Raw genomic sequence first — 27,076 nt, 5'->3', positions numbered from 1 at the left:
ATAAGAAAAATATAAAATGTGAAGTACTAAATTTAGACACAACTATACACTCAATGCCATTTACACTATATACACCTTTCACATATAGGTTTTATTTCTATTTTATCTTTTGTAATTTTTTTACCCTCTGTTAGCACACAATCACTCCTCCCTTTCTTTGTCTGATTCCAGTTATTGTAAGGTGTGAGTCTCATCTCTTATCTCGTCTTAATGCTGAGAATTATGTGATGAGAATAATAAACATGAGCTTGATTTTTTTCTTCTAATAAAGTACAGAAAATAAACATCTGATTTTCTGGAGACCTTGAGAGCATTTTGCTGCAGCCTTGCAGACTCTGTCCACATGGGGGCAGTGTGCACCAGCAGAGCTCCCGAGCAGCCAGTGTGATGAGTGAGGAAGAAGAGCAGCGCACACAATGCACTGCACGGCTGACAAGGGTTGTGTCTCCCTGATTTTCACGATAAATTTCCAATTCAGTGGAAACTTGTGAAGGGGGCAGCACCGGAGCCGTCCTCCTGTCCTCCGTGTGTACCTGCACTCTGGATTTTTTAGTGAGAATACGACATCTTTGACCGGAAACGTCGGCGAGTGGTCCAACTAATCCTAAAAACATTGGATTACACAGTGAAGGCTGCATGAAGGAGCTGCCCAGCCCAACGGGGGCTTGGCCGACACCCTCGTTTATGGAAATCGACACCGAGGCTTTGATATTTGGGCCTTGATTTTTTTCTTTATGATGGAGGTGGCACGAGAGAAGAGTTGTGTGTAAAGACGCGACGTGTTAGTGTTTAACGGGCGATTGGTTGTAAAAGAAAACCCGTATTCTTCCTGCTTCCTCTAAAAAAAACTGAAAGGTTCTTGTTTGTGGCTAACAGCTGGATCGGCTAACGCTAGCTAGCCACAGTGCTAACGTTACGTCTTTCTTTTGATGCGAATTCAACCGTTACTAACGGCCATCAGCGTTTGGGCAGGAGAAACATTTGTTCTCTCGGCTGCGGCATATTAGTTAGCTTCACAGTAAACTGTCCGACGTGTTGGTCTCTCCACACACGAATTAAGAATATAGTTTTATTCTTAGGTCGCTGGCTGAATATATTCTAACGCATTGAGTTAGCCGTGTACATGCTATCCCAATGAGCATAAGCTAATTGGCATTTACATCATTTTAACTCGAACAGACAGCTCGTTTTACTCGTTTTATATTGGGAGTAATTTACAGCAGCTGTCAACAATAACAGTTCATATTAATATAAAATAATGTCCCGGTCAGCGGTGTGTTGATACAACACCGGATCTCTGGGTTATTGGCCTTGCTAACGGACTAGCTAACCGTATCGTTTTTGCTAACAGGCAAATAAATTTGTCAGCGTGAGCAGAAATCTATGAAATCCTTCACGCAGGAGTCGCGTTGAGTAACGCCAGTGTTGGTGTAATCTTCACCGGGACACTGATCCGGAGGCCTGTTCGTCTGTAACACAGATTCACTCGTCTTTTTTTGTTTACATGACTTATGTGGTTATCGGTTGGATTTCATGCTAGGTGGCTAATGCTAGCTTTCTACGAGACACAATCAGCTAATATGTCCTGACATTTGTGTGTGTGTCGTGGATGTTTTAAATCCCCATGTGGAGCTAACTTTGCGTTCAGGTTCATTGAAATGACACTAAAATTTCGGCGAAAGAAAGGCGCTGGTGCCGATAGACTGTTGTCAGAGGACGGTAAATAATAGCCACTGGTTCCATTAACGCCATTTTAACAGAGGCTCCCTGCGAGGGCCTGTGTGGTGGTGTTGTATTTGCGGTTCGGTGCCCTTCCTCCGGACCGGGACTTGAATAAAGTGCCTTTGGTCTCACTGGAGTTACAGAAGGGAGGACTGAACATGGAGGGCCCGAGCCGGAGCACTGGATTCAGGCAGAGCCGACGGTCCCGTTCACAGCGCGACAGGGAGCGGCGGCGGAGGAGAGTGGACCTGGCCGAGGAGCGGGCCACATCCCTGTCCTCAGGCTCCGAGCGGGAGGCTTGTGGCACCAACAGTGTGCTGGGGCCCGGTGCGAGAGAGTGCCGGCCCGGCTTTGGGAGACACAGGCCTCCACGTCGGAGGAAGAGAGAGTCTGTGTCCTGCGAGGAAGACATCATTGATGGCTTCGCTATTGCGAGCTTTGTCAGCCTGGAGGCACTGGAGGTAAATATCTGCCTTTCACGTCTGTACACCCATCTGTCAGTCAGCTGTCAATCACCACACAGCTTCGCTTGTACACGGCAGTATGAACACGTTGATGGATCATCTTAATATAAAGCTTGACAGACAGTTAGCACAATCACTTGCGCTAATTAAAGTAATCAGAACAAAGTTTATCACCAGGTAGACTGGTGTTTGGTGCATACAATAATCATATTGAGAAGAAATAAAAATAAAGGCAAGCTACTGCAGAAGTCCAGTACATTAGCACAGAACAGAGAATTACAATAGAAACATGTCAATGATACCATGACATACTAAAACAAACTGCTGTACAGTTGTGGCAGGATACGCAGATGGTGACAGTAAAGAGAATATGTGCACTGGTCCAAGATGTGCCTTGTAATTGATTGACATTTATGCTTGACTACTTTAATCTTTGTCCTCTTTACTCCTCTTCATCTTGTCAAATCATGCATTTTTCCCCTCCAGCTAAAGGTGGGAAAAAGCTTCAGATTGAACTCCTCAACTCTCGACACTATTCCCTGTGTGGAGAAAGCAATCGGCTCAGGCCAACCCCAAAGCCCAAGGCGTCCCACTGATGGGTTCTGGAGAGGCCTCAATTATTCATGTTCTAATTCAGTGAGGTGTTGATGAGCTGCCAAATAGCTTTCAGACTGAGAAAGAACTAATCCACAAGAAATCATTTTAAACGGGTGTAACACCACAGATTGTGTTGTTAACATACTTGGAGCACAATACTTTTCATTCCTAATGTTCGCAGACAGACAGGCAGGCAGACAGGCAGGCAGGCAGGCAGGCAGGCAGACAGGCAGGCAGGCAGGCAGACAGGCAGGCAGGCAGGCAGGCAGACAGGCAGGCAGGCAGGCAGACAGACAGACAGACAGACAGGCAGACAGGCAGGCAGACAGACAGGCAGGCAGACAGACAGACAGGCAGGCAGACAGGCAGGCAGGCAGGCAGGCAGGCAGGCAGACAGACAGGCAGAGCATTGGTCAGTGTGAAGTTTCCACCATGCAGTAAAAGCTGTAACACCAAATATGTGTAGATAATTAAATTGTGTTGTAATGTGACCCAACTGACATTCTGATGAAGAGAATATCTAACATTAGTTAATCAGCCTCCAGGGTGGGTCTGACGGCATTTACCGCATCAGGACAGGAAACCAAATTATTTGTCAGTAGGTTATGTTGCAGAAGTGCCTCTTCATACGCTCACAGACAGACGGTTCCACTATTCTCCTGGGTGACTTGATTTTACAGTCAAATCAACCAGTGAATGCCAAGATTGTCGGTCAGTTACCATCTGAAACTGCTAATAGAAAATAATTAAATATACTAGCAAAAAAAGTGTTTTTGGGTGGAATGTGGCAATTTCCTTTTCTGAATTTCTAACTTCCTGCCTGAATTTATTAACAGCAGTAACTGCCTGCAGTTATTCTCTAGAAGATAATTGGATAGAAAAGAAGTAAATAAGAATAATAGTCACCAATTGAAAAGAAAAGCTGAGGTGAGCTTCATGTTGAGTTGTCTTCTCTTCAGTTTATTAATATTTATTTAATTCCAGATGAAGGTATCTATTACAGCTACTGTATTTTTCTTTAATAAACAGCATAATCTTAATAACCTTAAAGGATCCAACCAAACAGAATAATGACAATATGAGACATTATTAAACTCAGTTATTTTTAGTTAATCTGACTTCCATCTGGATTTAAAACCTTCCAGAGTCGTAGTTGAAAACACGCAGCAACATCACCTTGTATTCTCCACATGTTATTCCAGTGGATTGCACTTGTTTTATGCATTGGACATATATATTGTCACCTGTACATCTCTCTCATGGCAAACAAACCCTTTTCCATGATGGTTTTCTCCACAGCTCTCTTGTGCTTCAAAGAAACTCTCTGTACTTAAACTGTCTTTTCATGCAAGTCACTGGTTCCCAACCTGTCGCAGCTTTCTGACTCTTTGTAGCCAGGCAAAGCCCACTGCTGACCTCTCATCACAGACTGGTTGTACCTTTTTAATTACTCTGTTACATTTGAATATTTTTTGGGGGGAGACCATAAGTTCCAGTATTTCACCAGAAAAGAATAAAACAGAAGAAGTAATCTTTTATTTAGCTGATGTGCCTTTTCTTTCTTTTCACCAAAATATTAATCATCTCACAGCGCTTCAGATTTATCCTCTGACCCCCTGAGGTCGCTATGTGGGGCTCATGTTCTGTCCTTTTATTGTGTCAGAGAGGTGTTGCTTTTCTTTGGAGGTTATAAGGTTTTTCTATTATTTCTGTTCTTCTATATCTGTAAATGGGCTGGACAGAATATTAGAATCTTATTTTAAGAACAAATATACCACAACCACTTAACACCTTCTCAAAACACACCATAGAATTGAGTCTACACACAAGCAGCTCAAGTCTCATGCAGGCCGCTGTGTTCTGGTGTTTCTATTTTTGCGATCACTCAGAGTAGAAACTACGCAGAAATTAGGTCTGTCAGGACATTAATTGGCATGTAGCTGGCCTGTGGTCTTTGCCCTCAGGCATACACATTGATGCTTTCTGCTAGACATGTAAACACTGATTATTTTTTTGTCTTTCTCAGATGGACTGTTCTCTGAAGCCCAGTCAGCGCACTGATATGCTGGGCCGGAGGAACAAGGGGAAGAGAGGGCCGGAGGAGAACGGTGGAGGGCCGCTGTCAGAGCCCGAGGAGGGAGCCCCGCACAGCTACTCCAGCAGCTGTTGGAACAAGAGCAGAAATAAGAGGAGAAAGATAGAGGTGAAGGGCTTGACTGTTTTGATCGCATCCACCTTCATCTTGTCATGTAGGATGTTGAGCTAATTCCTAAACAAATAGTAATGTTTACACTTCTGTCGTGCTGTTGAGCTGTGTATCCTGCCATGAAAATGAGCCGCCAGTAAAACTGGTTTACAACTCCTATCATTCAAGGGGGTTTGCCTACGACGCTGCGCAGGGTGATTCCTTACAACCAGGAGTCTAGAAATATTTTACCTTCTTTAAGTAGAATCACTTTAATTGATAAACATTTATTTAAAACCCATTTTAATACTGAATATTCTCTTTTTCTAGGGACACCCTTTGGAAACTGGCTACATTGTAAGTTTGGTTTCTTATCTCATGGTGCACATGAAGCGCTGATGTGTCACTGATGTGTCACTGATGTGTCACTGCCTCACAACACTGAGCAGCATCTCTGATCTAAAACTGAAATATTCTAATAGATGCAAATCTGAACGTTTCTTTTTCTGTCTTCTTTCAGTGTGACACTGAGAGTGATACAGGAGACAAGGTGTGTACTGCTTACCTCTTATCTTACTGATGTTAATCGTTGGTCATGAAGGTGTGACACAACAAGATCATTTGTAAAGCTACTTATTTGTTGGGTCTGTTGATGCAACGTTAATACATTATTAGGAACAGCTGATTGATGTGTTGACTTTTGTCGAGTATAAATGAAATGAAATCTTTGTTTTGCGTGTCCATCCAGGCCTCCGACAACGACATGGACCCGGTCTTCACAGTCAGTACGAGGAAAGGTACGAGAAATTCACATGTATTTATGAAACAGTGAATTGATTTCGTCAGTGGTGCCTCACAAGCCTACAGTTAGATGGAAACAGAAAAATACCAAAGGAGCCAGATTGTTTTCAATTCTTGTATCATTACATCTTGATTCAGTGGAACACTGGCACTGAATAATGCACACACACATTAAATGATCAGGAGGTGCAGACTACACTGTGGCTTGAAAGATCAGGGGCTGCTTGCACCAACAGGGCTGTGCCTGGTCTTAGGCTGAGTTGTTCATAACTAACTGTTCTAAGTCTGACCTAGTAGTTAATGCTGGCTGCACCATCCAGCCTTCTTCTCACTAAGACCGGGCATAAGTGTTATGTCTAGTCCAGAGCACGGGTAAAGTTGAAGTCTTGTCCATTTCTATAAATCAGCAGCCTGAGACACAATAGCCACAAACTTTAAACAGTAACCCACATTAGCTTTTTATCTAACTTACAGACATGAACACGTCTTTTCCGTCACCTCACCTTGTTGAACAAGTCACCAAACAAACCTGTGGCAGCTTCTAAACTCAGGCCCATTCAGACGCTGGTTTGGTCCTTACTCTTTAATACCACTGCTAATAACACACTGTCCGTCCATGAGTCATAAGGTACAGTTTCTCCTTCTGTGTTACCTGTGCAACTCCATTAGGTTTTACTTCCTGTTTTCTCCTCCATAATAAATAATAAATTATTAGCTGCACATTAGTGAGACAGTGGCAGACAGCAAGATGGCCACAGTCACACTGATGTCACACTAATGCACGTTGCCAAGAGCAGGCAGAATTGAGGCTAGGCTTGAGTTTTGGTATTCCATGGTGTGGGTTTAGTCAAAAATCATAATATTCCAATTTACCGACTTTCCTTGGGTCTGTTTCAGACCAGCTCTCAGTGCTCTTGGAGCTTAGGTTTGGGCTCATCTTTTGAACATGTATTTAGATCCTAAATTTGGACCTGTGAAGATTTCTGATCCAGTTTCACATTGTTGGTCCATCTCTGCACATGTTGGATCTCTCACCTTGCTTCTGTCACTCCACACTGTAATGTTCAAAACAGGCAAAATGCTGACTGATGTTCTCGTCTTTAGTTGTGGAGCCCACCCCCTCAAACATGGGCACATCTGTGGGCAAAATCTGCCCGCCTCTCTCGGCCCGTTGTGGTGGCGCCTCACGGTTGATGGTGACCCCGAGAGTATCTGGCCTGGAACGAAGTCAGGAGAAAAGCCTGGAGCAGAATTTCCCAGAGCCGGTTTCTTCTTCTACCTCTTCTGCCCCCTTCTCTCGCCTGCCTTCCCCAGTCGCAGCCCCCGGCACGGTCCCCCGGTCCAGCCCGTTCAACGGAAATGGCAGCCGCCACAACGGCAGCCCGCCACTCTCCAAACCCAAACCCTTTACTTTGCCTGGACGATCTCACTCCATCTACAACATCAACAGGTATACAGCAGAAAAGTAAAAAAAAAAAAAAAAAAAACAACTATAAATAAATATAAAGATTAAAGTAAAACAAAAAAGATGCTAACTGTGACACAAAAAACTAATTCTGTGATTCATGATTCATTATTTCTACTTTCTTTCTTCTCAGGAGCAACACCCCAGTCAAACCTCCCTCATCTGCTTCATCTGTCGCATCTTCCTCACCCTCCATGCGCCCCCCGACTCCCTCCACCAGTGTGTCGCTGCCCTACAACAGGGGCTTAGGATCCTCAGGGCCCCTCCGACCCCCATCCCGAGCCAGCTCTGGGGCCTTGTTCACATCCTCACCTGGCCTGCCTCCCCCTCCACCTCTGGTACAAGGTCCTGGCCACTCATCAGCAGCAGGTACAGTCAACAGGAACGCTCCTTCTTACGGCTGTTACAGTCTGTTGGTCAGTTGTAGCTGCTCATGAGAACACAGTGACTAGTATGTTACTAAAATAAACCAAAACCAGACTTCCTCTGGCAGTCGTCTGGGTTCGTCTGGGGTGTTGAGGAAGTTGTGTATCGATACACTGTGGTGTGATCATGTCAGAACTGCATTCCTTCTGTTAAACAGAGGCAACATGTTGCACTGTATTGTATTTGGAGACTTGTTAAGAAGCACTTTAAACATGGCAAATGTGTTACTCTTGTGTCCGTTAAAATGAACTCTAGCAAGTGTAACACAGGCACTATAATTTGGCCCTTCGTTAAACTTAAAGCCACTGAAAATGTGCCTTTGGCAAGTAGTAAAAATGCTTAAGTAATGTAATGAATTGATATAGTTCAAGTGTGTGTGGGTGGAAATGAGTTTCCACTTTTATTGTGATAGTGTATGAGTAAGTTAAAGTCGTATCCGTTTTAAGAAAAACAAAGCTGAAAGGGGAAATCAGACTCGACAGTCCAAGGATGGACCTGCAGCTGCCTGAATACCAACTCAGATTCAGCCACACCAGCACAAACTGCCAGATCAGTAAACTTTCTGTCGCTGCCTGCTGTGAGTTCTGACGCTTGGGTTTGCACCGGCTGAATTTGAGTTGCTACAGGTGCTCCTGAGTGAGTCTCCAGAGCTTCTAGTCTCCTACCTGTGGGGAGCGGCGGAGGCACTGCAGGATGCTAGCTAGCTTATTCTTGTCTCACTTGAGGCCAGATGAAGAGTGAAAGAGCGGGGTGAGGGGCTGAGTGAATCAATGCACTGGCTCTAAAATCTCTATCATGGAATAATGTTTTACATATCGTGAAAAAGAAAAGAAAAAGGAAAAAGTAACTAAAGGCCAGTGTTGATATCTGGGCAGCCACAAAAATAAATCAGTGTTTGGGAAACAGTAGCTTGATAAGCTGGTGCTGCCAGATGTGGCAGTTCACTTGAAAAGTATATTTTTATTCATTCTATTGTTCATGTAAAATACATCTTAGGAAGTAAGTGCAGTTTATTTTATAACACCTTTCACAGAGCAAGGTCACAAAGTGCTAAACTGAAATAAGATTGTTAAAAATAAGGCCATTAAAACAGTAAATGGTTCATTTACCACTTTGTTTGCAGTATTTGATGCTGCTGAAATAAAAGCCAGACAGACTGACTGACACGTTGAGTGTATTGTTTTTAGAAAGGGTCTCTAGAAGGTTATGAATTAACTTCTTCCCGTGGTTTAGTATAAAAAGTAAATAAAATCAAAATAAATGGTAATATCAAATCACAATACTTGGCGCCCAAATATCATGATAGTAACAAATTAGGAGACAAGCATATCGCCTCAGCCCGAGGGTGTGGTATCAAAACAGAGTGTGTCATTAAACATCCACCAAAAATGTGAATGAAAATAAACTTTCATAACTGTTAGAAAACACACAGCTCATGTTGCTGTTGAGACAATATCAAAAGACTGTGGCTCAAACATTAGCTACAGATCTCAGAGGCTAAATGTTAGCAACATCCAAAAGTCAAATACGCTCTAATGCAGTCTAATGACAAGCCTGTAAGTCAGCTAATATTACTCATCTTTACCTACGGTTAGCAAAGTACATGATCAGTCCATATGTTTGGCATATCAGGGACGTGATGTCTGGAGAGGGAAAGGCTGAAGTGGTGGAGAGAAGCTCCAGCTAGAGCTGCAGGACAGAGCTGTTTTGTAAAACCCATAGCTTTCTTGGCAAAATTACTGAACCAGTCTTGGGGGAAATGAGAGCTGTATGTGCTGCCGTTTTTGTGGACGACTCTACAGCGGCTCACAGAAAACACAGACCACTGTTTCTCCAAGTTGGAAAATAAAAGACTGACACTTTGTCATCTTCACATGACCAAAAAAAGGGAGTAGTCAGACATAGGTGAGATAAAGTGAGCTATCTCATGGCAAGATGTTACATAGAGATGAGCCGGCTCAGACCAGAGTCCTGCACTGGGTCCCCGACGGGTATCCGCAGAAACAGCTGATTTGCAGGTGGTTTTTAAAAAAACATTTTTTCCCGGGTTCGGATCTGGGTGGAAAAAATAACATGAGGGTCAGATCGTGGGTTTTAGATAAACACATCAGTCATTAGTTCGGTAAACTACAGATAATTATCTTGGTCGCCTCCGCTATTTCGCAACGGTCATTGGTTCAGATGTTTACACGCGTTTCACCATCTAATAACACAATTTGTGATTGGACGACAGAATCAACATGGCTGCCACCGTCTAACAAGCGGTAATTATTTAGGTATTTGAGAAGTAAGTGGGTAAAATGTACAACTATCACTTTATAATGTTTCTGAAGTGTTTCCCTGATGGATTACTTCTCTCCTTGATGGATTCTAAAAACACGTGACGGCTCGTAACTGCTGAACATCGCTCTGGACAGAAAGTAAGTCTGTTATTACACATGTAAAGTTCCTTTACATAGATTAAAAGTTTAAAAGCATTAAACGTAACAAAGGACTGCTTTTACACTCGTATGGGAGAAGAACACAGAGGGTTGATGATGGAGCTGCAGTCAGGTTTTTATTGTGAGAGCTGCTTCATTCAGGTGGTTGTTTACTCACTGGCACCTTAACTGTGGCGATATGCTGTTCAATATTCAGCCAATATGACCCAAAATGATTACTTTAAATCCGGGTTACGGGTCGGGCTGCGGGTCGTGTTTCAACGGGTCGGACCGGGTTGCGGTACTAATTGGCCTGATCCACGGGTTTGCGGTTTGGGTGCGGGTTTGTACGTCGCCGGGTCGGGCGGGGTGGATCTTGAAAACTGGACCCGTGCAGGACTCCGGCTCAGACTCAAAGAGGCCAACTGAGCGGGAGCACAGAGGTTTTGTTGCACCTGTTTTATGATTGGTTTGCAGAATTGTATTTTTTTTTTTGTAGTAAAAGTCTGAGCGTAACCATGGCCAATACAAACCCACTAAATTTACAAATACTTCAATGACAGCACACTTTGTAGATGCTTACTTTTATGTCTATAAGACCCAGAAGGCTGTTGTGGATTTGAGTTTCCAGTGGCTTTAAATTCAACAGTTACTCTGTGGAGTTGTGATTTGTTTTACTTTCATTAATATATTTTCTTTTATTTCCCTCCACTGTAGACCAAGAATTACTGCGTCAGAACTTGAATCCCCACTTCTTGAATTCACAAGAACGCGAGGGCAGACGCAGCGTCCCAGGGGCTGAAAACAATGCAGCAGCTGCAGGCCGCGCCACTCCTGGTGGTCCATCAGCAACGAGCTCCGGACCGGGCTCATCAGGCCGGACGTCTCAGAACCAGCCGAACATCCCGCACATGGCCTTCCAGTTCCATCAGCACAACCACCAGCACCAACACACACACACGCACCACTTCACGCCCTTCCTGCACCCCACAGCTACCGCACCGCCTCTGGTGAGATGCTCTGCTGAACATCTGTGTCATACAGCAAATTCCAGTGTGGCTGGAATGTGGACCGTATTCATGTGTTTGACAAGTTTCAACCCATACGATGCTTTTTGTCTTTCAGTTTGATAAGTATACAGGCAAAGTGGACGGGCTGTACCGACACCCTGTGAGTACTGTCTGTTTTTTGTCTCATTATGTTGGTGGTGATAATTTACAGAATACTATATAAAACATTTTAAAAGAAATAGATTTAAAGTCTTCAAAACTGCATTGATTTAACTTGTATACATGTTTGTGTGTGTCATGGTAGTTCTTCCCACAATACCCGCCGCCTTCAGTGCCGAGTATCCAGCCTGTGATTCCTCCCACTGGGCCTTTCAGCTCCTTGCAAGGAGCATTTCAGCCAAAGGTGCGGAAAAACTCTCTCTACATCTTTGTGTTACTTATTCCTAGGTAGCCCACTAGACGTCACATTGTCAGAGTAAATCTCACATTACCTGGTGTGATTATTGTCTCCATGTTGGTCACAGTGACCGTCCATTTGGTCACCCACACAGGAAGAACGCTGATGAAAATGTGAAGTGTTTGATAACAAGAAGGGCTTTCCAGATAATATCACAAGCATTTGAGGGTAATATAGCATTGACTGTGGCTGCACAGTATTGGGAAAAAAATGACTTGCTCACTCATTTTTCAGGTTGAGTTCAACAGACTTCTCTTGTAGATTAACGTTAGAGTTACCTTTCCAGCCTTGTGGCTACAAACTGTAGTTGGGAGACCGTTGGTTTCTTTAGGCTAACTCAGTTAGCTTTACCCTGGCTCATAGCTTTTACAGTACGGCAGTTCAGCAGTGACGAATGGTCCGGGGACGTTGTGATAACGTTGCATTAAACAGATGCTTTATTTCTTTTGTACAGTGAACAGAAAATCTGGTCTTGTTTCTAGTTGTTACACTAGAAACTGAGCTGCTGTCGAGGGCTGGTATTGGTACTGTCAATGGAGTGACCCAGTACCAAGTAGTACTGAAATGTCTCCAGTCAAATGAGTCTTACATTGGATCATTTTTGCCCCTGGGGTTTGATCATGTCTTCAGACATGGAGCTGGTCTCCTCCCGGTCAACGTCTGCCTGGTTAGCACGAGCTCACGCAGCAGCAGCAGCAGCAGCACCAGCAGCAGCAGCAGCAGCAGTTGACACACGCACCACTGAGGCGTTAAACAGTCCCAACAAACTCTTTAAATCTGTTAAAAACCGTGAGATAATATTAGCAGTGTTATGCTAACAGTTAGCCCTGTCACTGTGTGTACAGCCTGCAGACTCTCTCTAGTTTACACTTCAGTGGGTCTGCAGCACTTACTGGCCTGGTAACACACACACACACACACACACACACACAGGAGAGTCTCACTTCCCACAGCAAACGCCACCACAATTCATCTCATACACATGTAACCTGTCTTAAAGGGAAAGGCGTGACCGGTATCACTAGTCATGGAAATTGGGAACTGTACCAGTTTTCCTTCTGTATCAAGCAGCTAGAAAGTTGTAGCATGATGTGTTTGAGTTAATTTGCCGTGACATCTCGCTTCCTGCGATGTAACTGTTGTCTATGCCCACACTGCATCATATGGTGTATATATGGTGCACCACTAGCATCAGAAGCACAGAGGCTTCATAATGACTCCACCTTTGTAAACTCATATCCTTACTTAGTTTTCAAAAAGTGATTTCAGAAACTGAAAGAGAGAAGAATGTCAGTTGTTACTCAGACCTGTAGGTCAGTAGGTTATGGCTCATGTGTTGTGTTGTGCTGTGTGTGTGACAGCCTCTTGTCCCTCAGGGAACGGGTCCTGATATAACCGCACGACTTGGGGTTGTGCCTCACCACCTGCAGCCCAAAGACCCCAGGGTAAGGACAACATGCTCATTCAGAACCTGAAGTTAGAGATGTCCCTCTTTTCTGTTTGCATAAAACTGTGTAGTAGGACAACCAAAGTATAAGTGAGGATGTGCTGCAACATGGGGCCAGTGATGAAGAGTGAGATATGTGGATTAAAAGTGGTTTTTACACTTGTGTTTTCTTGTAGCTAACTGATCCATTTGGGACATCGTTGAAAGTCAGTAATGTAAGCAAAAATAGATGTTTTTGAATCCCTTTGGCTCCTTAAAATCTTCAGCCTGTTTTACTTTCTCACTGCTTCACTCACTCTTTGCACTAATCTCACTTGTAATCTTGACTGCTACTGGTCTATGCTCTGCCCTTGCACACCCAGTTAGATATTTCAGAAGCCAGAAATTACCACGTGGATAATGTATGTGGTTGTTCTTTCCCCCCGTGATTTTCTTGTGTCCTTGCTTATGCATTTTTCACTGACTTTCCATATTCCCAAACTGAAACTGAGCTCTAGCAGGCAACTTTATCTCCACATGGAAAACATCAACCTTCTGTAGTGGCTAGACGAGATATTTCTAAACCACAGGAAGAACATCTGACTTTGTGTGCAAAGGCTTTAAAGGTGCACATGCAAGATTAATGGAATAACATGGTAAACCCCTGTGATTTTTGTGCTGTGCAGAAACCAGGAAAGTGGTGTGCTATGCATGTATATGTGGCCTGGATGATTCTGAGTCATCAGAAAAAAGTAAAGGTAAGTGCTTCTTAGTGAAATCACAAGTTGTACTTTCTTAGATTGTAAATGTTGTTCATAAAAGATAAAGTAGTCGTGTCCCTGTGAGATATTCACTTGTAAACAGAGAAGTAAAAAGTGTTGTCACCACTGTGAACGTCTGATTAACTCTTTTACCTACCTCTGTCAGCTGATGCAGGCTGAACCTCACAAGCTGGACTTCCGTAGTGACCTGCTGGCCCGTCTTCCTGGAGCTGGGGGACTAGGCCCCCTGGGGCCCATGGGAGGAGCCCTGCCTCCCACTCATGATCTGACCAGACCTCCCAGTCTGTTCTCAGCTGCAGGTGCATGTCTAAATACTTTGGTCTCTTAAATCTGGGGTAGGCAGTTTTCTGGGAAGGCAGAAAAACAGCAGAATTTGCAAATACACCCCCTTGTGCAGCTCTTCTCTTTGTCATAAGCCCCTCCCACCAGGCAAGCATGGGCATGGGCATATGCACACGCTTCATACAGTCACCTGTGCCAGTAGTAGTCGTTCATAATAGTCATCCCGATGCCATTATATAGCAGCAATGCTATGAGAGTTATCATCCTGTTTTCTGTGCAAACTTGTGAAGCCCTTTGAGAGGACACACCGTGATTGGAGGCTCCAGCCAGCTACACGCACGTGAACATGAATCAGCTGCAGCCATGAGCCTTTGACTGAGGTTTTATTTGGTTCATTGTCCGTCTCTCTTTGAGACTCTCTCGTTGATAATTCAATCTCTCTTTATTTGGTTTGCTGTGCAGTGTAGGCAGTTTGTTTCCAATGGTGGATTAGCAACTTTGTTTGCAGGATTTTTGGCCATTGAATCAGGCTCTCACCATCTGAAGGGATTTGTAGAACAGCCAAAAGGAACGCCCTCTCTGTGAAATGATCTGTGATCGGCCAGAGTCTCCTGTCACGGGCTACATTTTCCAAAGCCTGAGAACAGATCCAAGAGGAGGTGCAGAAGCCTAGTGTTCTCTCAGACCGCGTGAATTACAATATGCTCAAAGTTTACTATGGGATTTTTGCCCAATGATGCCAGAACAAACGCTGCCTACCCCAGCTTTAAGAACAGCTGACAGAAAGTGAATTTATTGTTGTAGTGTAATGTTCTGCATTACTGAGAGATGATATTCATATTCAGATTTTGTAGGATATTTTCCCTTTGGTGTTGTATTTTAGTATTTTACGCCTGCACACAAGATTTTATGTAATTTCTTAAAGAGCTCATCAATTCCTTCTCTCACCACGCGTCATTGCATTTTGATTGGCCCTGTCCTCACATCCCTGAGGTTTGTCAGCATTGCCATGTTGAGTCACAGCATTACGTGTGTGAGTAGCTTGAGTTGATAAGTCGTGACATTTTCTTTATTTTACTACTACTTGTTTCCCTCAGGGGCAGTCAATCCGTCCTCAGCTCCTTTCATCTCCCCGTCAGCGCCCCACTCCTCTTTCCTCACACCGACTGCACACTTGGGTAAGAGCAGCTTCTGTAACCACTTGTGCACTACAGCCAGTGTCTGGCACTTTGATTCACTCCAGATTTTACTTTGACCATTCATAAATAAATGAAACAAGGTTGTTTGTTGAGTTTCCATTATGTTAAGTGTAGCTACAGTTGTGACGCAGTATTTTTAACATTAACTTGTGTTTTAGATCCGTATGGCCGATCCCCACCTTTCACCCCACTGGGAGCTCTTGGTTCTGGTGCCTTTGGAGGACTTGGAAGCCCAACGCTGGGTCAGTATTACTGTATAACTATTCTTAAAACACAAGACTTGCGGGTTAGTTTCAGAAATGTTCAAACGTCTGTCTTAATACAGTCGTCACACGTCGTGTATGCTGAAAGAGTAAGTGGGCATTGAGGCCATAAACATGAGGCTGCACTGGTGCTGGTGTGCAGCTTCAGGTGCCTGTCAAACAATGAAATGTGATTCACCAAGTTTGCTTTGTGCAACAGATCTGTGAGTTTGAAGGCTTATCAGATGCCAAAACATGCACAGTGATTTAAAATACTAGCAGACTGAATTTTTCAAGCGGCAGCATGACATCACGTTTTATCTTTCAATCACGAGGTAAACTGTTGAATTACGGCGCCCACGTTTTTGTCCAGTGTTGTGTTGGCCTCTGCAGCACCTCACCGAATGGTGTCTCATTATGTTGCGTCTGTAGAACCAGTAGTCGTTAGATGACACCCCTGCGTTAGCGTCCCTGCTGAGTTATCGCACTGGCTTGATGGAAATTAAGGAGGAGGCTGTGTTCTTTCACGCAGGGCTCAAAGATATTGTTATGTAACATTAATATGTCTAAAAAAAAACCCAACTCGACCAAACAGTATTCCAAATATTTCTTGTCGTACTCAAACCCAGAGAAATCCGCAATTTTATTCAAGGTAATTGAGCGTTTCATTTGGTCGCCTGTCAATGGCGTCACATCCCCTTTACCCCCTCTACTTGCTCTAAGTTCTGGGGAAACACATTAAAGACCAGATGATTTGTTGTAGTGAGGTAGGCCTTAAACAATGTCACAGCATCATACTCATTACAAGAAAAACAGCATTTTTATGTCACACTATGATGTGCTACTATGACTATGACATGTCAGCTGATGCGTATGGTAAATTTGTGCTGTTAGAATAACTTTATAAGCTCACTGATCGTTGTTTGAAGTTGTTTTGACCTCTGATAACAGCGCTGGGCTGCTCAGTGATTGAATTCCTTACCTAATGTGAGCAGTAACTGTGAATAAACACATCATGAATGAAACTTAACTTTAATACATTAACTCATCCGTGAACGTAATTTCTACCTGAGACAGGTCAGACAGATTGTCATTGGCAAAAGAGGTGTTAAACAGTTATGTCTCCCTCACACTGCTTCACATTGTCTTCAAAGTCTGTCTTAAGTTATTGTTTAGATCAAGAGAACCTTATTGACAAAAATGACATACTGTGTTGAAGACAGCTTTATTGGCCGTCACATTCCATAATCCCTCGGTTCAAAAATGCGTTCTGAAGTTCAGCTGATGCTGATGTGGGGCTTTAGCAGTAAAGAGAGTCAAATCAAGTCCTCTTTTTGTTGTATACTGGCAACGAGAAAGTACCTTCCCGCCATGACTCACAGAGGAAATGCTTCGTGGGGAAGCACACAGATGGAATTTGTACTGCTACTCCTGTAGGTGCACTATTGGGAAAACTCCAACTGTTGACGCCTCATATTTGCATCTGCAGAGATTGACAGTACAGTGGCATTAACAGGGATCACGCCACAGCCAGTGTGGATAGGAGCAATAACTACTGTACGCAATGAATCAACATACATTTGGCATAATGGTGAACTTTGTATTAAACCTATCCTTTCAGTGTCACTGCACTGACACAGCTCCGTCTTTACTGGCAGTTACAGTATAAACACGTGTGTTAAAGGGTAGTCAAGGTTTGTGATTACAACCCGTTACAGTAATATTCTGAATTAATGAAAAGTTCAGTGGTTGCCTTTGATTAAGTCAAAGAAAAGAACGTGTGTGGGCAGAAAACAATTAGTCCTCTCACCCACGTAGTGCAATATTTAGTGTTATTTAAATTCATAAATTGGTAACACAGTTGTCTGAGTGGGTGAATATCATAAAACACACAACCTGGCACGTATACTGTGATCAGAGAGGCTCTCCTTATTCTGCTGATGAGACATAATGATGCGCTTGTTGCGGCTTGTCAAGTTGCACCTTTGCTGCTTCGCCACTTAAGTCTGTTCACAACAGAATAAGTGATGCATTTTTACAGCATGGCTGTGGTTTACATGCAGGTCGGCATGAGCCGACAGCTGTAACTCTGGCTAGTTAATTTGTTTGGGGGTGTTTGGTCCTCCATAGACACATCTTTGTTGCAGAATTCTTAGGATCAAAATAACGATTTGCAAAAAAAGCTCATACATTAATACCATAAAGGACGGACGTAAACATCTGCAATTTAAATTTTGTAATGAAATCATTTGTTACTACAGATTATTGTTGTATTATTTGTAAGTGCTGTTAAAGGAAGGAGTTAATCAACTGTACATGTACATTCTACAGCTCCTGTGGTTTGGGTTGTACAGCTAACTGTTAGCAGTAATGAAAACAGGAACTGGGGGAGGCGGCTGCTGGTTATCTTCCTCTTGTGCTAATATGAATGAACAATTCACAGTGAGCAAGAAGAAGCGAGAATCAAACAGATATTGTGTTGTGAGTGTTTATTGGGATGGGGCAGTCGTGCATGGTGTAACTGTAGGACTTGAGTAGTCTTCAACAGAATCCTCACAAAATAAGTCTTGACATATCGGCCTTCTCAGAATTCTGTCACTAACTCTGAACAACTTTAGTGGATATTTTGTGAGGAGCATGTTTCCTTTCTTCCTTTACTACTACCAGCGCCTTTGATCTACGTCTGGGTATTGTTTGATTTTTTTTATTTATTTATTTATTTATTTTTTTTAAATCCTGCTGCTCATATATATTCTTGAGGTTTTTGAACCAATAATCAAAACAGTACATTTTTGCTGGCGACATTCCTTCATGTTTTTCTCCCAAAACATGTTCAGATGCATCTGGATTACAGCATCTTCTGTGCAAGCAGCCATACAGGAACTTATCCTAAATATATGCAGTGTAAAATTTACAAAATTATTTTGGGAAATCAGGAATTATCTGATTTAGTACGTAAACAAGACTAAAAATGTGCCTGTGCACTCAGTGTAGTATCTTTAGCTACCTGACAGTCTTTGTTACTCTAACACAAGCTGCTCAGCGGAAAGATGTGAGATTAAATACTCTGAACTTGTCTTTACTTTGGCCAAGAATATTGTCATCACTCACAACTCAGCTGTCATTAGTTGCCTCTATGCTTCCTGTTCAAGACAGGAATTTTGCAGTGTTCGCTGTTCTTTACAAAAGGTACGATCGCGGACAGAGTTGTCTCACCTTGAAGCTGGTAGCAGAGGTAGAAACAGTGCCAAATGAACGTCTGTGTAAAAGGGACAGAGGATGAGCTCAGCCACCTCAGCGACTGTGCGTAACGCTTATTGCTGTTAGTGTTTATAAAGCGCTGCGGATGTGTATGTTATATCTCACACTAGAGGGCGCTCTGGTTGTGTCACATGTCGTGCCGTCACACCTCTTTAGCCTCCAGTATGGCAGTATGCTATTCATGTTTCCAGGAGACACACCCTTTTTTCTTTTATAACACTACCTTGTCAACAGAAAGAACATGTTGATGATGACCTGATAATGCTTTAACGTCAAGCCACAGTGTTCAAAACATATTTTCACTGGCGGCCTCCATTTTCTCACGTCTGCACAGATGTCTCTCACATGACGAGATCTACTTTTGTTCATAGTCTCGATGGGTAAGAAGGAAAACATTAAAACTCTCCAGAAAGAAAGAGAATAAGAGAAGAAATATTAAATTTATACACTTGCTTATTTGATCATTTATGGATTAAATCTCATTTAAAAATGTTCTTTATAGATTGTGAAAAATATATAATTAGGTATATTACAGAATGTTGACTATAAATGAAGTTATTCTTAAATGTATTGATTTCTGTAAAATGTAAGAGACTAGAAGGGGCAGCAGCTGAGTTCAGAGGTATGAGAGCGATCACTAAACTCGTTTTAGTGGTGGATGACTCCAGAGCTTTCTATAGGGCAGGTGACTCCCTGCTGAATGTTAGCACTACACTGACCACCTGTGGGTCCTGGGGACTCACTACACTGACCACCTGTGGGTCCTGGGGACTCACTACTGTACACTGACCACCTGTGGGTCCTGGGGACTCACTACACTGACCACCTGTGGGTCCTGGGGACTCACTACTGTACACTGACCACTTGTGGGTCCTGGGGACTCACTACTGTACACTGACCACCTGTGGGTCCTGGGGACTCACTACACTGACCACCTGTGGGTCCTGGGGACTCACTACTGTACACTGACCACCTGTGGGTCCTGGGGACTCACTACACTGACCACCTGTGGGTCCTGGGGACTCACTACTGTACACTGACCACCTGTGGGTCCTGGGGACTCACTACTGTACACTGACCACCTGTGGGTCCTGGGGACTCACTACTGTACACTGACCACCTGTGGGTCCTGGGGACTCACTACACTGACCACCTGTGGGTCCTGGGGACTCACTACTGTACACTGACCACCTGTAGGTCCTGGGGACTCACTACTGTACACTGACCACCTGTAGGTCCTGGGGACTCACTACTGTACACTGACCACCTGTAGGTCCTGGGGACTCACTACTGTACACTGACCACCTGTAGGTCCTGGGGACTCACTACTGTACACTGACCACCTGTAGGTCCTGGGGACTCACTACACTGACCACCTGTGGGTCCTGGGGACTCACTACACTGACCACCTGTGGGTCCTGGGGACTCACTACTGTACACTGACCACCTGTGGGTCCTGGGGACTCACTACACTGACCACCTGTGGGTCCTGGGGACTCACTACTGTACACTGACCACCTGTGGGTCGTGGGGACTCACTACTGTACACTGACCACCTGTGGGTCGTGGGGACTCACCTCACTGACCACCTGTGGGTCCTGGGGACTCAACTCACTGACCACCTGTGGGTCCTGGGGACTCACTACTGTACACTGACCACCTGTGGGTCGTGGGGACTCACTACACTGACCACCTGTGGGTCCTGGGGACTCACTACTGTACATTGACCACCTGTGGGTCCTGGGGACTCACCTCACTGACCACCTGTGGGTCCTGGGGACTCACTACTGTACACTGACCACCTGTGGGTCCTGGGGACTCACTACTGTACACTGACCACCTGTGGGTCCTGGGGACTCACCTCACTGACCACCTGTGGGTCCTGGGGACTCACCTCACTGACCACCTGTGGGTCCTGGGGACTCACTACACTGACCACCTGTGGGTCCTGGGGACTCACTACTGTACACTGACCACCTGTGGGTCCTGGGGACTCACTACACTGACCACCTGTGGGTCCTGGGGACTCACTACTGTACACTGACCACCTGTAGGTCCTGGGGACTCACTACACTGACCACCTGTGGGTCCTGGGGACTCACTACTGTACATTGACCACCTGTGGGTCCTGGGGACTCACTACTGTACACTGACCACCTGTGGGTCCTGGGGACTCACTACACTGACCACCTGTGGGTCCTGGGGACTCACTACTGTACACTGACCACCTGTGGGTCCTGGGGACTCACCTCACTGACCACCTGTGGGTCCTGGGGACTCACTACACTGACCACCTGTGGGTCCTGGGGACTCACTACTGTACACTGACCACCTGTGGGTCCTGGGGACTCACTACTGTACACTGACCACCTGTGGGTCCTGGGGACTCACTACTGTACATTGACCACCTGTGGGTCCTGGGGACTCACTACACTGACCACCTGTGGGTCCTGGGGACTCACTACTGTACACTGACCACCTGTGGGTCCTGGGGACTCACTACTGTACACTGACCACCTGTGGGTCCTGGGGACTCACCTCACTGACCACCTGTGGGTCCTGGGGACTCACTACACTGACCACCTGTGGGTCCTGGGGACTCACTACTGTACACTGACCACCTGTGGGTCCTGGGGACTCACTACTGTACACTGACCACCTGTGGGTCCTGGGGACTCACTACACTGACCACCTGTGGGTCCTGGGGACTCACTACTGTACACTGACCACCTGTGGGTCCTGGGGACTCACTACTGTACACTGACCACCTGTGGGTCCTGGGGACTCACTACACTGACAGCTTACAAACATCAGTGGTGTGTTTTGACCTATTGATCGTAGGCCGAATAAATTTCAATTTAAACTGATAATTCAGCAACAACCAGCTTGTTGTTGATTAACATTTCCTTTGTACATGCTGCATCAAAAGGTGTTCAAGCCATGTGAGCAAATTTAAAGTTTAAAAATGGATCTGTGTCACTTCACAGTTTTTACTGTTTAACTTTGAACTTGAAAGAGCTGTGACATGATACTTAGGCTCACCAGGGTAATATGAGATGCTAACAACAAAGCAGAGATTTTACTTCCACGATAGCTATAGCAGTAAAATATTTAATTTAAATGCTGCTGTTTTTTTTATTTCCCTAACAAAGAATATATGTTTCTGGTTCGCAGCAGGATCTGTGTTTGGCCCCAAAGATTCACCAGCGAGTGTCGTCGGAGGCCTGTCCACACCCAACCATCACGACCCATGGAACCGTCTACACAGCGGTCAGTCTGGGTTCCCTCCTGGCCCCAGCTGGGCGAAGGGGCCAGACAAGCGGGATGAGAGGGATCGAGCGAAGGACGTGGAAAGGAGAGACGTCCCTCACATCAAGGATGAAAAGGACAGGTATGGTGTTCAGCTGATTTTAATACTGGAATCGATTTGATTTAATTAAGATGCTGTGGTATTAGTCTGCAGTTAATACCCACGTTACCCTGGGCAGTGCTGTGATCGCAATCTGACAGTGAGACTGGGACCTGTCAGCTCACAAAAACAAATCCACACTAAAACAAAATACAAAATGTCAACAATTCTGTCATGTCTACAACCCTTTACTGATATAAGTGTGACACCGTTTACATTTGCATTGCTGCAGGTTACACATACACATTTTTTATGTGTCTGAAAATTAATTTGTTGCTTGTAAATTAGATGAGATCATAGCTACAGTAGGTCATTACAGGAATGCCCACAAAAAGTCACATTCTTTTACACCAAGGGGGAAAACCAAGCATTTGCTACATGCTGAAAAGTTTCTCTGCATCTCAAATGAACTTAAAATCAGTGTTTCCCTTGTTTTTGTGTCTCAGTGACTAATGGGAACAACCTCTTATGATATTGGCCCAGTGTTGACTCAGACAGTAGTGTCTAGTCTGCAGTGTGACATATTCACACCGTCAGTTTACATCCACTAAAATAACTTGTTTTTGCTACTGACAGGCTCAGATTATTATCATAAGTTTAGAAATGACAAGATTATCAGAATGATCCCTACAGAAATAGACCTTTTTGTTAAAGAGTAGGATTCTTTTCATCAACCAGCCACAAAATCGCTATCGTCAAACCCGCCAGACTCCATTTAAATAAACAGTTATTTTATCATCGTTATTCACACCTCATTCAGAGACAACGGAGACAAAATAAAACTCACAGAAACCGTCTTGGTTCATCTTTCCACTGTTCCAGTCATCGCCAAATCTGATGTTGTTGAAATAACCCTTATTTCAGCCAGTTAGGTGAAGTGAAAACATGCTGCCTCTATACACACTAAAATTACTGATTATTTAAATGGAGCCTGGTGATTTCAGGGTAACGGTGAGTAACTGTCACCAATCATGTATGGAATTCACTTGGTAACATGGTAGTCTATTCCACAGTAGCATTTATAGCTGTAGGGCATTGATATTAAGGAAACTAATGAGATCTATTTTCTAAATTTTATTTATTTGTGTATTTTTTATTTCCTCCTTTTTAATATAGGATTTAATTGATTGGTCGACCAAAATGTGACAAAGCTTATGAACCATTCAATAAAATGCTAATTACAAAAATAGGTGTTACTGCTGCCAGTTAAAGCTTCGGTTATAAATCCATCTGTTACATACTGTTTATGTTTTTATAATTTACATCTAAAACCATGTAGTTAAAGTTGATACACATGAGGATTGGTGTGAACGCTTCCCACTGTCTAACTGTTGTTGTGCACGTTATGTTTTGCAGAGACAACATGCTGTATGGCCGACAACCTGTGAGAATGTCTCCAGTTGCCCCTCCCTTCAAACCCCGCAGTAGCACCCCAGTGTCCCACATTAATGGCCACAGCAGCGCCCTGGGGGGCGGCGGTGGGCCTATTGAGGACCTGACACGCAGCTTGAACAGAGACAGAGACCGTGAGCGAGACAGAGACGGGGATAAGAGGCCGCTGCCAACAGTGTCTTCACGGGGGCCTCCTCTTGGCTCTTCATCTTTAGTAGCAGATAGAGACAGACCACGGTCTTCTTCATCTTCTGTGCTCACTACTCCCCCGCCCTCCAACCGCTCAGCCCCGTCCCCGATGGACCTTTACCCCCGCCCAATGGCCCCAACAGCACATAGCCTCCACAACGAACCCTCACACTCCCAAAGAGACGGTAACCTCCCTTCTTCCTCCGCAGCTTCTGCCTCAGTCACTTCTTTGTCTCAGGCCAAGAAGTCTGACCGGACCACAACACCCGTCTCCAAACCTCCGCTGCTTCTCCCTCCAGTCAAAGTCAAAGAGGAGCGGAAGGAGGAGCCAGAGCATATCCCCATCACCCTGCCTCCCCCAGCGCCTAACCACAGCTTTGACCGCCCCAACAGCCATCCACACCACCCTCGTTCTGGTACCCCTTCCTCTTCCTCCCTATCGCTCACTCCCACTCCTGGTGTTCCCCTCATGCCACCCACTCCAAACCCTTCCTCTCACCTTTCCCTGCTGGATCGCTCCAGGGCCATTGAAGCGTATCTGGGGAGCACAGGCGCTGCGGGTTTGGTAATGGGCCCAGGAGGAGACCGTTTCCACCACGGTCCAGGCCAGGGACCATCACAGGGTCCACACAGCTTCACGTGGGACCCCTGGAGGGAGCTGGCAGCTCAGCAGCAACATCAGCATCGTAGAGAAGCATTGGCACTTCGCTCAGACCCTCACCTAGCCCTGCGATCCGATCCACATTTGGCCCGACTGCTCCAGCATCAGCGCCTTCTGGAGGCAGAGAGGGTTGCGGCTGTAGCAGCTGCGGCCGCAGCAGCCAACCCTCACCACCCTCCGACATCTACCTCTTCTGCCTCCACCTCTGCTGTCCGCCAGGAGTTTGGCCTAATGGCCCCTCACTTTGACCGCCCTCCTCACCTCGGACCCCCAGGAGGAGGACTGATAGATGAGGAGCAGCGGGCCCAGATCCTGAGGGAAGACTTTGAGCGGGCTCGCTACTTTGGGATGCACCCACACATCCCCACTGGCCCTCATCTCTCGAGCCCCTCTCATGCTGCTACTGCCGCTCACCTGGAGCAGCTCCACCCTGGCCTTCTCTCCCACTCGCTCCCCCACGGAGCCTCTCCTGCTTCCCAGCACCACGCTGGCCTCTTCGCCCGTCTCGGCCATCTAAACCCCCACCACGTGCCCAACGGCATCCTGGCAAAGACCCCTGCAGGCTTGGTGGGAGCTCTGGCGGTGGGGGCACCGCCTCCCCTCATTCCGTCCATCACCAGCCGGTCGTCCACACCTCCCCGTAGACTTGGAGGGCCAGGTGAGCTGACACTGTACAGCTCCCACAAAGACGGAGAGTCCAGATAGTACAGGGACTACACTGGAGGAGATTAAGGGAAATGTCAGGATCACTGTGCTGCTCTCAACCTGCCCCCCATTCCTCTTGCAGACTACTAAACCCTGCCCTCCCAGTCACACACCCAAACCAGCTCCAGCCCCCTCCCCCAGGAAGGGTAACCATGACTGGCTGGAGGTGATGGTAGGGAGGGAAATGCAAGACTCATCAGTGTGACTTGGAATATGCGCAATGGTTCTATCAGTGCAATTTAAAGGTACATGGTTTCTGTGCATCCTTGGTGTATTTTTATTTTATACTGGCTGTTGGTTATTACAGTGGTGGATTTGGAAAGCTGTAGGAAGAGGACAGCTCTTCTTTCATTGGTCAGGTGAATTATGATCCATGCTCTTCAGCAAGCCTTTTTCCGGGTGGATTGGAAATGACTTCCAGAGGGATGTACACTGTGAAATCACGTCAAGGGTTCATCCTCAGCTTGGTTAACTCATGGGATATTATTATAAAGCCTTCCTCTACATGAATCAACCCTGATTAGGTGGATGAGGGTTATTTTAGAGATACAGTGGTAAAGTGGTGCTTTCTGTTCTGTCTTTGTGTCTTCTTGTCATTGTGGAAAGACAGATTATTGATGAGATCATTCTAATGAAGATCGGTAAGCATCGCACCTCAGTTTCCTGCTTTACCCCAAAAATTGAACCCCTCAGCTTCACTCATAATGAGATTCAACCTTTTTCTTTGGCTATTATTGTTTTTGTTTTCAAAGGATGAATGGCGAAATGAACTGTGCTACACTGTGTGAGTGAACACAGAACTTTAGAGCTTCCTGTAACTGTTTCCCACTCTCCTCTTGACTATATGAGCAGGACCAGATTATAGTAGTCTAGAGAAATTGCCTTTGTAATTATTATTCTTAACATTAATTATCTTCTATAATAATAAATATATTCACTGTTATGTTATTTGTCTTTGTTTCGGGTATCAACCAGTACTCTCTCCCCAGGTAGTAATCTGTTTCAGAAGACAAAGCATAAAGGCTCGCGTCACAGGAAACTGTTTCGATGCTTGTGAACATTAAGCCGTCTCCATCGCAGCCTCCGGCCTCGTCACGGATCTCATCTACGACTTTATTATGCTGAGAGGGAGGTTTGCCTGTGTGTCATTGGTTGTGTGTTATATCCATTTGGGACTATGGGAGCCTTGTACATTGAACTGTCGAGTTGTTTCATCAATAAAAATAAGTTATATACATGGATAAGTGGGACATCTGCTGAAGAACTGAAAAAAAAAATATAAGGACTTGTGTCACAAGACAAGTAAACAGTGGGTATCCTGAGAGGGAAAAGACTGGGTCGATTATTTTAATATGACCATTTTATACCTTTCAAACCCCTCCCCTAGAGACCACAAAGATTAATTATTAAATGAATTGTTGTTTATTCTGGCGTGTGGCTCTTCTGTTCTTTTAACACCAGGAAAGCAACTGTCATTTTTGTTGCTGATTTACCTGCCAGTTATTTTCTTGATGTATTGGACAACAGTGAAAAATACCCAGGTTGACACATCAGAGAAGACGAAGCACATATTTATGTTTTAGTTGTGAATTTCTGGCCTTTTTATTCAAAGAGATGAATAATTTTCTGTCTGTTGACCAACTGTTTCAGTTTTATATTTAGTATCAGCCAAACTACTTCTTCACATAGTGACAGATTATCGCTGACACGAGAATTTCCCGTCCATTTATCTGATACACAAACAGACCAAAGGACATTCTGAAGCACCTGTCATATTAATAATCCTGTGTTTAAAGCAGAGCAGGGAAGCACTTCACTTTTCTTCAGGCTTTATCTAAGGTAAGATCACCGTGCCTCAGATGTCCAGGTTCCTCTATCATAAATGTATTCCCAATAACAAACATTATATATCATAACATGTAGCCAGAAGCAAAATGTGACCAAGTACATTTTATCAAGGACTTTATTTGCATGTCACTTC

The 27,076-nt window shown here is 44.8% G+C and overlaps 1 protein-coding gene across 5 annotated transcripts; it reads left to right on the top strand.

The window, feature by feature from the left end:
* The first annotated feature begins 401 nt into the window (after positions 1-401).
* fbrs (fibrosin) lies at positions 402-26,038 on the top strand. Of its 5 annotated transcripts, none has more exons than XM_049562903.1 (18): positions 402-2,183; positions 4,810-4,986; positions 5,299-5,325; positions 5,489-5,518; positions 5,717-5,765; positions 6,874-7,219; positions 7,368-7,603; positions 10,798-11,090; positions 11,206-11,250; positions 11,395-11,493; positions 12,924-12,992; positions 13,171-13,209; positions 13,660-13,731; positions 13,901-14,054; positions 15,135-15,215; positions 15,395-15,478; positions 21,914-22,130; positions 23,505-26,038. In XM_049562903.1, the coding sequence occupies exons 1-18, from the start codon at positions 1,881-1,883 to the stop codon at positions 25,093-25,095; spliced, it is 3,912 nt and encodes a 1,303-aa protein (XP_049418860.1). In that variant the 5' UTR covers positions 402-1,880; the 3' UTR covers positions 25,096-26,038. The 5 variants fall into 5 exon arrangements, with proteins under 5 accessions (XP_049418860.1, XP_049418859.1, XP_049418857.1 ...); XM_049562902.1 differs by having other exon boundaries at positions 12,909-12,992; positions 21,917-22,130; XM_049562900.1 differs by having other exon boundaries at positions 12,909-12,992.
* Positions 26,039-27,076: the final 1,038 nt, after the last annotated feature.

The sequence above is a fragment of the Epinephelus fuscoguttatus genome, linkage group LG20 (assembly GCF_011397635.1).
Source record: "Epinephelus fuscoguttatus linkage group LG20, E.fuscoguttatus.final_Chr_v1".
NCBI classification, from domain to species: Eukaryota; Metazoa; Chordata; class Actinopteri; order Perciformes; family Serranidae; genus Epinephelus; species Epinephelus fuscoguttatus.
The sequence above is the reverse complement of the archived record's forward strand: the minus strand, read 5'-3'. Positions and strand labels throughout refer to the sequence as shown.

Coding starts and splice junctions, on each gene's coding strand:
- fbrs (XM_049562900.1), top strand. CDS start 1,881: ATGGAGGGCCCGAGCCGGAGCACTGGATTCAGGCAGAGCCGACGGTCC. Junction 2,184..4,809: donor TCAGCCTGGAGGCACTGGAG/GTAAATATCTGC, acceptor TGTCTTTCTCAG/ATGGACTGTTCTCTGAAGCC. Junction 11,251..11,394: donor ACGGGCTGTACCGACACCCT/GTGAGTACTGTC, acceptor GTGTCATGGTAG/TTCTTCCCACAATACCCGCC.